Source organism: Nicotiana sylvestris, chromosome 7 (assembly GCF_000393655.2).
Source record: "Nicotiana sylvestris chromosome 7, ASM39365v2, whole genome shotgun sequence".
NCBI classification, from domain to species: Eukaryota; Viridiplantae; Streptophyta; class Magnoliopsida; order Solanales; family Solanaceae; genus Nicotiana; species Nicotiana sylvestris.
In genome coordinates, this window is record NC_091063.1 from 78,239,407 (window position 1) to 78,248,416 (window position 9,010).

Here is a 9,010-nt window from a genome sequence, read left to right on the forward strand (position 1 = left end):
TTGTTGTCTAGTTCCACACTTCATAATTACTACATATTAATGGAATTAATAGAGCTGGGTCATCATTGTTTAGCTAATTTCCCCACATCCTTATTTTTTTTTCCAGTTGATTATTAAGAGCAACAAATTGTTACATAATTTCTTTCCATCTATTTAAACTTTAGTAGGTAGAATTGCTTGATTACTGTTCTGTACTACTAATATGTAGACACTCAAATGAAATATCCAGATATTTACAAGCTGGTTCTATCACCACAATACTGGGGAAAAAAATTAACTGAGCCACAACTTTAAGAAATGAGTAGTAGGATTATCAAGAGACAAAAGTGATGCAAAGTTTATTTTACAACAAATAATTTACAGGTAAGATGCTGCTCCCTGTCTGCTCATAATCAGAACTCATCTGGTAGCATCCGAGTATTTTTTCTTAGGCATCAGCTCTTCATCTAGACTATCAACACGATCTCAGCTAAGAAAGCCGGGAGCATTTTGAACCAAAATCTTTTGGCTTAAGAGTTAAAGGTGATGTTTCCAGGTTTATCTGAGATCTTGTCCCCGGAATAATTGCTTAGAAGCTTCACTGTGTAGCTACCAAAATCGATCCTTGTTAACACTCAAGTATCCGGACATGACTTTTCCTCCGGTATTCCTCATACCGTCTATGAGAAAACACCACGTGGAACCCAATGCTCCAATGAAGAAATCGGCTTCAGTTGCCAACAAAAAATTAACAAGAGGATAATTCGTACTCGTCTCCCTGCCAAGACTGGCTTCATAATTTGCCATTGTCATGTTACCCATTTGGCGTGTCACATTTGTGTAGTAAAACTTCCAATGGGGGTACTGTCTCGATTGATCGACAACTTCCTGTTATGTTGGAAGAAGTGTTTTAATGAAAAATCAGGGAGAAAAAAACAATTGAAGTATGAGAAAAGTGTCATACCTGCATTTCTGTTGAAAGCCAGATGCTCTTAAGATTAGGGAAGTGCTCTCTTATGCGCTCAGCAAGATGCATGTATTCTTTGAACCCTACAACCTTCATCTCACATGCCTTGTCGCCCATCCGGACATGCATGCTCAGCATTGGCCTAGGAATCCAAGGTTTATGACTTGACCATACAAATTTTGCAATGTCATGTCCTGTCTTTTCTACTCCCTGAAGAAAGGAAATGACAGGGAAAAAATCTTCTTTTTAATCATATAGATTCATATTGAAGCATGACAAATATTTTCTGTTACACTACTGGAACAAATCCGAGGAGGATATCACTTTTCCACGTGATCAGAATAAAGGAAATTTATATTAGATGTGATCGATGACCGAAGATGAGAGCGCAATGAGATGCATGATACTATAAACTGTATCACAATATTCACAATTAGATGAAAAGGTAGAACCCTGAAGAATTAGCTTCTAGTCAAGAAGAGATGAATAGAGTTCAGTACCTCTGAAAAATCTTTAAGTGGGCTTTCAAGAACCATTTTCGCTGCTTCCAAGCCAAATGCTGCATGTCGTGCATGGTTTAGCAAGTCGCATGTGTACTCAGCCTGAAACCGCATTAGGTAGCGCACTGCCTGGAGAAGAAAGATATAAAAGTCATGACAAGTACATATGCTTATCGCCTTGCACATCGCTGATAAAGCTATTTATTGAATGCACAGGGAAAAACAACAGGTAAAAAAGCTTTTGAATTGCAGCTGGAAAAGGGCAGATTGATGAGAACATTAGCATCCATTTTGTTATATACTAAGGGTACCAACTGAAAGAGCAACGATTACAATTTTGCACTGTTTTATTTGTCTTTCAAAAGAGTCGATATAATTACACACAAGGAGCATGCGAACATCCAAAATTATATGATGTTCTAAGTTAAGTAGGCCTACTGACTCTACCTGAGCTCGCCACCACCTCCTATCCATTTTGCGATGATAAGCAATTAGAGTTCCATTTATATCTGTTGTTGGCTGCAAATAACTCCAAGGTTTGCCCCATGACCTGAAATCAAGATACTTTGAGTTTCATGAACTATATAATAATAATATCTCCATCCCAAAACAAATGACCGGGTTCAGAGTTATATTCTGCTGATTTATGGTATGATTTTGGACGACATTCCTTTGACGTTCCTGAAAACTAAATTTGCATGTATAGAAGCTACATAAAAGCACTAACAAGTGTAAATCACAGTTATATTAAGACGGAAATCCAAAACGAAAAGTTATTTTGACTTCCTAATTAGTAACAGTTATAAAGTGGACAGACAATGTACTTGATATTGCAGAGTTATTTATTTTCACAGATGGCATATGTTACAGCTTTACCTTGGAGTGTGTCCAGACCATATTTCCTTAGAAGTATAGTTTTCTTTTATCGTTACGATCCCTCTTTCCCATGCTTCTTTTTGTTTCATAAGCTCAAAAGCACGATATCTGCATTCCTGGGATGTTTCTGGAAAGAAGTAGCAAGACCAACTGGAGCGTGACGAACCTATGAAGGCAACAGTGATAGAATTTCATGCCAATAGCCATACTATCATGTCTCAACTTCAAATGCATTCAGGAAGGAACTCCATAGTTTTAACTGATGTCTTAACTTTTCTAAGTTTTTGGTGGGATCCTGGAATAATGCATATAAAGTTAATGGAGATTTGAAATAGGTTTGACAAACTAAAGGGGACGTAATGTAGAACCAAAATAAGAGGAAAGTCATCAGTTTTTTATGTTCTCCTGTGGTTTCTAGAACTGTTTTTGCCCCTAATGGTCAAATGTTGATGATCCAAAGGGGTAAAAGTGTAAAGAACAAGCGGCGACAATTAGAGCTACCTTTACAACCATCATGATCAGCACGATTATAATAGCTCGTAACAAGGACCCTTTTCTCATTGATTGCTATTGCAAGAAGACCACACATTCCGGCTATCTGGGCACCAATACCAAACCCAGGTATTCTCTCCCAGTCAGCTATCAGAAATTTCACATTTCCATCACTGCAGTTCAAAGGATGCTGATGGAGCCATATATCACGTTGCACCTTCCTTGTTAAGGGGTAGTTCTCTTCATCTGACCCCTTGATCTGCAATTGCTTCTTATGTTTGAGATGCTTTTTGGTATTGAAATATGAAAGTGAATATCCTATATTTTATAGTGTTTGATAAAATAAATGATTTAAGTTATGCCTAGAACTTCTTAGAATAGACGTACTGCCCGACAATAACATACCCAGGGAGGATAAGCTCCTTCAGATACTATTTGATGCCTATGATACCGCAGATTCTCGTCTTCTGCTGTCAAAAGGAAGTTATCTAATTGTCCCTTCCATATAGTCCATGGAGGGAAACTGTCATTTCGAACTCGGGTATCAAGTCGTTTATTTGTTTCTGCACTCAGCTTGCAGTCCTCAAAGTGAGGTGCTTTTGGTAACTTGGATTTACCCAAACGATTGTCTTCATTTGCTGATTGAGTCAGTAAATTACTCCAAGATGAGTACAGTAATGACACCCTCTCATCTACCCCCACTGCAAGTTTTTCCTGGGGAAAAAACAACCTTTCCGAGTTCTTTTGTTTAACATTGCAGTCTCCACCTGTAACATATCCAAAACAAGGTTAGTTGCTCATAAGATTTCCGCAACAACAGGAAGATGTATATGTTTTTCGGTGCAAACAAATAATTAAGAAATTGATATTATTGACGAAGACAAACACTCTTCTTCTCCACTCCTTTTCTATAGTGGGAGTGGAGTATATTTAGAGTCACACAAGACATCAATAAACATCAGCTTAAGTAGTGCTTTCCATTGCAGTAGCTGTGCCATAACATAAGTTATAGATTCCAACGGGTACCAGATTGCTTAGGCAAAGTAGTTTATCCCATGTTTGATCTAATTTCACCTTATGTGTCAGCGCCTTTTTGTCACAAATCATGTCGCTACTAGTCAAATATTCTTTATCTACGAGATCTGTTTCCACTTATCAATTATACAAAGGATAAATAGAAAAGTGCCACACCAGTCAAAATAGACTTAAAGTTGAAGTCAGCTAACATAGAGCAGTTATACAAAATTATTAGATAAATCATACACAAGCTTTATTCAAACCAGTTATATTTCAACCTTAGGTTGCTTGCTTCAAAATCACTCTTGGAACACATTTAATGATTCTTTCTATAAAAGAAATATTAAATCTGGTTTGTAATGCTGAGACAATTGACAGGTATCCCAAAAATCAACTGTTTTCATGACCTACAATATCGTCTAATATAATAATCAAGAGCTGGCCTATCAAAAAACAAAATAAAACAGTGTTATCTATCATAGGAAGAAAAAAAACATTCTATCTTTCAAACAAATGCCCAAGTGAAAATTCGTGAGGTCGGAAATGAATTCGACTTACTTATTATGCTTGGGGAAGTAGAATTGGATGTTGAAATACCAGATGAAAAAGCTGAAAAGGAAAGGCCACCACCAAACTGAAAGGCACCAAATGAAGTAAGAGCAGCAAGAAATAAAGAGGTGAGGCAAACACCACAGAGAAATCCAACCACACAAATTCGACATGGAAATGAGCTTCCCATTTGCATAGCCCTTTGTGAAACAACTCTTTCAAGAGAACTCTGATTCAAAGCTTCCATCTTTTCCCCACAAATGACCATTTCACTCTTTCAAAAGGAGTATATAGTCATGTGCTTTGCTTCCCAACCTACTTTTTAACTGTCCATCACATGAAATCCTTTCCTTCTCCTGTTATACTTTTCTTCCAACTGTAAAATTACAAAAAGAAATAGCCCCTCAGTTTTAATATACACAAATAAATAGTCTTCGAAAGGGAGAAATGGAGTAATAAACACTGAACTAATGCATCCCTTTCACAACACGCCACACTCCCACAATAATAATAAATTAATTAAAGAGAGGAACAAAAGTGGAAACCTCAAAAGCGAAAACTGTTGTCTCACGGCGTGTAACTTTTTAATAGAACAGCTGAAATTTATGAAAAGAAATTACTGAATTGGAAAGGAACTTTTGAAGAGACTGAAAATGGAGTAGTAATAAATAAACCAAATACATGCTTGAAGCTTTTTCACCTATTATAAAGATGTATGTTGGGAAATGAATCATTTTAAGACAAAGCTGGCTTCTAATTATAAGTAAAATTTGCCTAGGATGAAGAGGAATTTCTCAGTAATTGGACTAATAATTGAGTGCCGCGAGTGATAGATAGAAGACGATACAAGCACATACCCAATGTGTAATCAAGAAGACCATGCAATGAAAGACAATTAGCAGAGAAGAAAGGCACCCAAAAAAAAAGGAAAAAGAAAGAAAATAATTGCTCTCACCAAAGAAACAAAAAAGCTATAATAATTCCAGAAATGAACAGCATTTTCAGCTGAAGTAAAGGAAAAGAAGAGGCACGGATGAAGACATGGGAATCTTACCCAAGAAAAAGACAACATCCAGCTGTACTGAAGTACCAGTTACTCCAGTGTCATTTAGCGGCTAGCTACATTATGGGATTAATATAGCTCAGAATTTTTGTTTTGTTAGTCCTTCAACCATGTGACACCTTAAATTACACAACTGGATCTGGATTATTAGGTCCCACTTCATTAACTTAAGTACTCTATTAAATTTATTTTGTATTTTTAAAATTTTAATTTGTTATCCAATTGTTATTTTTATTTATCTAGTAAAACTTTAATTTAATGGTCCTATCTATAGTTTGAGCTTTTTACCGTAATTTTAATATAATCTTAAGTTCAAATCATCTTTCTCTTCTATTTCTACTATTAAATATTTTTGAATTTTAGATTATTACTATTACGTTACTTAATAAATATTATTTCATATTTTCATGTGGCCTTGTTTAACTTTCCACTTTATTTAATATCATTATCCATTTATATCCTTTAATATAATATAGATCAATGTTTGATTTGATTTTAGCAAAATTCACATCTCTCCTCTCATTATCTTCATATCCCGGGTAAATCTTACATCCGCAAAATAACAAAAAAATATTGGGTATATAAATAAAAAAGTTTTCAACTTTAGTGATGCATTTTAAAATTATATAGGCTTAGACTCAAAGAGGACAATATCACTAATAAATTGCGTTGTTACATTACATACCCTCTCTCATTCAAACAGAAGGGATGGGTGTAAGAGTTTATGGACTTGCACATATATTTTGTATTAAGAATAATTGTATATTGGTTGCTATCGTTAAAAGGTTGACCCAAATTAAAAGTGATCTGCTAAGGTTTAAAGTTAAATGGGTCTATAAGACACCTCCTAAAGTATGAGGTCTTATGTGTAGATACTCGGATGTAACTTCTAATTTAATGATGGGCTAAATTATAATTATACAAATATGTGCAACTATAAATGGATTATGGTCCCCAAATCAGACGTAGGGTTTTCTTTTCTGATATCCCGTCGTTGGAAAAGTTGAGAGCCACCCACATCTTGGTTTGGGAGCCACCCACGTCTTGGTTTTCTTTTCAGGTACGCATCCGCTTTAGTTTTTAATTCTCGATGATTTGATATGATAGGTCTTGGGTAAAAGATGACGGTATTCATCTTTAAAGTAATTTGGTTCTAACAATAGGTTCTTTATTTCATTTTCTTCCTTTTCCTCCTCCTCGTCCCATCGCCCCATCTCCTCAGTCTCCTCAATACCCTCATGACCAAGGGCAAAACTAGATTATTAATTAGGGGTTTGGATAAACCTAATAATTTTTGCTCAAGTTATATATTTGTGCTAAAGATTTTTACTTAATATATAATTTCGAACCCAGTAAATTATCATGTCTTATAACTTATAGCTCATAAACTTAAAATTATGGCTCCATACTATCCCATCCTACATGCATTCGTCAATCATCACCTAATTTTTTTCACCTGACCGAACCCATAAAATTTCATTTTCCTCCCCACCCAATGGATAACCTGCATCAGATGCTCCAACGTAACGGCTATTACTCCACTAAAAAAAGATACTAACATTTTAAAATTAAAATGCAAATTATGATTCTTTTGAATGGTAATAGAAAAAGGGAATCCCCATTAGGTGGTCAGAAAATGGAGAGGTTTGCTATACGCTGTAAAAAATGATTTGTGTGCTAATGAAAATTAAAGGCAATGACAGTGAGAGGAAGAAGATAATGAGAGGAGATGTGAATTTGCTTAAATTAATGAAGTAGTGTCTCTTGTTGCCTCTTTGAGCCGAGGGTCTCCTGGAAACAGCCTCTCTGCCCCCTCGGGGTAGAGATAAGGTCTGCGTACATATTACCCTCCCCAGACCTCACTTGTGGGATTACATTGGGTTGTTGTTATTGTAATGAAGTGGGTCCTAATATTCTACTTGTCAAATTTTTTAAGGTCTCACCTGAATTGTGTTGGTTGTGTGACACACACGAAAAAGTTCTCATGTTTTGCAATTTGCATTATTAACGTGTACGTGCTTACTATTTACAATAACTTTACTTTCCAATTTCTTTTTAAATTCCCAAATGATAAGATTGGTTTAGTTGTTGTAATTACACGTGAATTAATATGATTGGTGTCATTATTTAGAGAAGAATAAATAATATAACTTATCACTTTTGTAGATGAGGATGAGCCTTGTCTCATTGGTTTTGCTGAGTCTTTACTCTTGAGACGAGGAGATTTTTGATTCAATTCTACTTTGACTTACAAATTTTTCACCAAAGAGGATTGCTTCATATATTTGCCAAAAAAATGTTTAAGGCGAGATTTCAAACCTCTCACCTTTGTAAGCAACATCAGCCACTTATAGTCTGTTTGGCCAAGCTTCTCAAGAGATAAAAAGTGTTTTTTCCCCAAAAGCACTTTTTATTCCTAACTTGAGGTGTTTTGGCCAAGCTTATTTGGGGAAAAAAGTGCTTTTGGGAAGAAGTAGAAGTAGTTTCAGAGAAACAGAAAAAGTAGTTTCTTTCCAAAAGCAGAAGCATTTTTGGCTTTTCTTCTTACCTAAAATACCCTTAACAAAATATAGTATATACCAAAATAACCCTTAAACCTAATACTTAGGATATTAATTTATAAATATTTCTTCTTATTTTTAGGAAAACTTTCTAATATATAGTGACTTCAGGAGTGAATGTTTTTATATTTGTTGAAGGAATTTTAATATATTTAACTTATATTGAAAAAATTAAGTACTTTTTAATTTTATTTTCATATTTTACTTAAATAAAATAATTTTTTTAATTATTATGTGTAATAATAAAATTTTGAGATTATTTATTTACTTATAATATTAATTATTAAGTAAATCTATTCATGTCTGTATTCGTAATTTGACACTTAAAAACACTTTCTAAAAGCTTGGCCAAATACAAATTATTTCTCAAAAGTACTTTTCAGACTGATTAGCCAAACACAAATTGATTCTCTCCAAAAGTACTTTGGTGGTAGTGTATTATTATCATTATTATGTAAAGAGCATTCATAGTTACTTAATCAATACATTATATTTTAAGATGGAATTTTTACTTGAAGGTTTATTCAGAGTTAACCAATTAATTTCATATTTTATTTGTCTTGGAATTAAACATCAATATCCAATTATCACTATATAGGAATGGCAAATGGGGCGGGGCGGGTTTGGAAAAATCCACAAAAATCTCAACCCGCCCCGCCCTGTCTCGCTTGGACCCGCCCCGTCGCACTTAATTTTTTTTTTTAATTTTTTTTCTAAAACAAACTAGTTTGACATTTTATTATTTTATAAAATGGAGAGTTTAATAGAATCACATAAACATTTACAATGAACATCTTGCACAATATCACATAAATATTTACAGTAAACATGTTGCACATTTACAATGTAATTAATATATGGTTCTCGCAGTGGCGGATCTAAGAATTTATGTTCGTGGGTGCTTAGCTTTTCTGACATAAAGTTATTAGCAATCACATTACATAAATGCATAACTATTGAAACACGATGATGAAAAAAGTTAACGAGAAAACTCATAGTATTAATA

At 34.5% G+C, this 9,010-nt stretch overlaps 1 protein-coding gene across 6 annotated transcripts; it reads right to left on the reverse strand.

Moving 5' to 3' along the window:
- Positions 1-289: 289 nt before the first annotated feature.
- Positions 290-5,514, reverse strand: LOC104228592 (uncharacterized). Of its 6 annotated transcripts, none has more exons than XM_070150649.1 (10): positions 5,238-5,327; positions 4,926-4,976; positions 4,390-4,756; positions 3,220-3,581; positions 2,824-3,073; positions 2,323-2,488; positions 1,894-1,996; positions 1,447-1,575; positions 944-1,156; positions 290-867 (listed from the first exon to the last, which is right to left on the reverse strand). In XM_070150649.1, exons 3-10 carry the CDS (start codon positions 4,646-4,648, stop codon positions 589-591), a joined length of 1,761 nt encoding a protein of 586 aa, XP_070006750.1. In that variant the 5' UTR covers positions 4,649-4,756; positions 4,926-4,976; positions 5,238-5,327; the 3' UTR covers positions 290-588. The 6 variants fall into 6 exon arrangements, with proteins under 6 accessions (XP_070006750.1, XP_009779374.1, XP_009779375.1 ...); XM_009781072.2 differs by lacking the exon at positions 5,238-5,327 and adding an exon at positions 5,081-5,231; XM_009781073.2 differs by lacking the exons at positions 4,926-4,976; positions 5,238-5,327 and adding an exon at positions 5,435-5,514.
- Between the last annotated feature and the right edge of the window lie 3,496 nt (positions 5,515-9,010).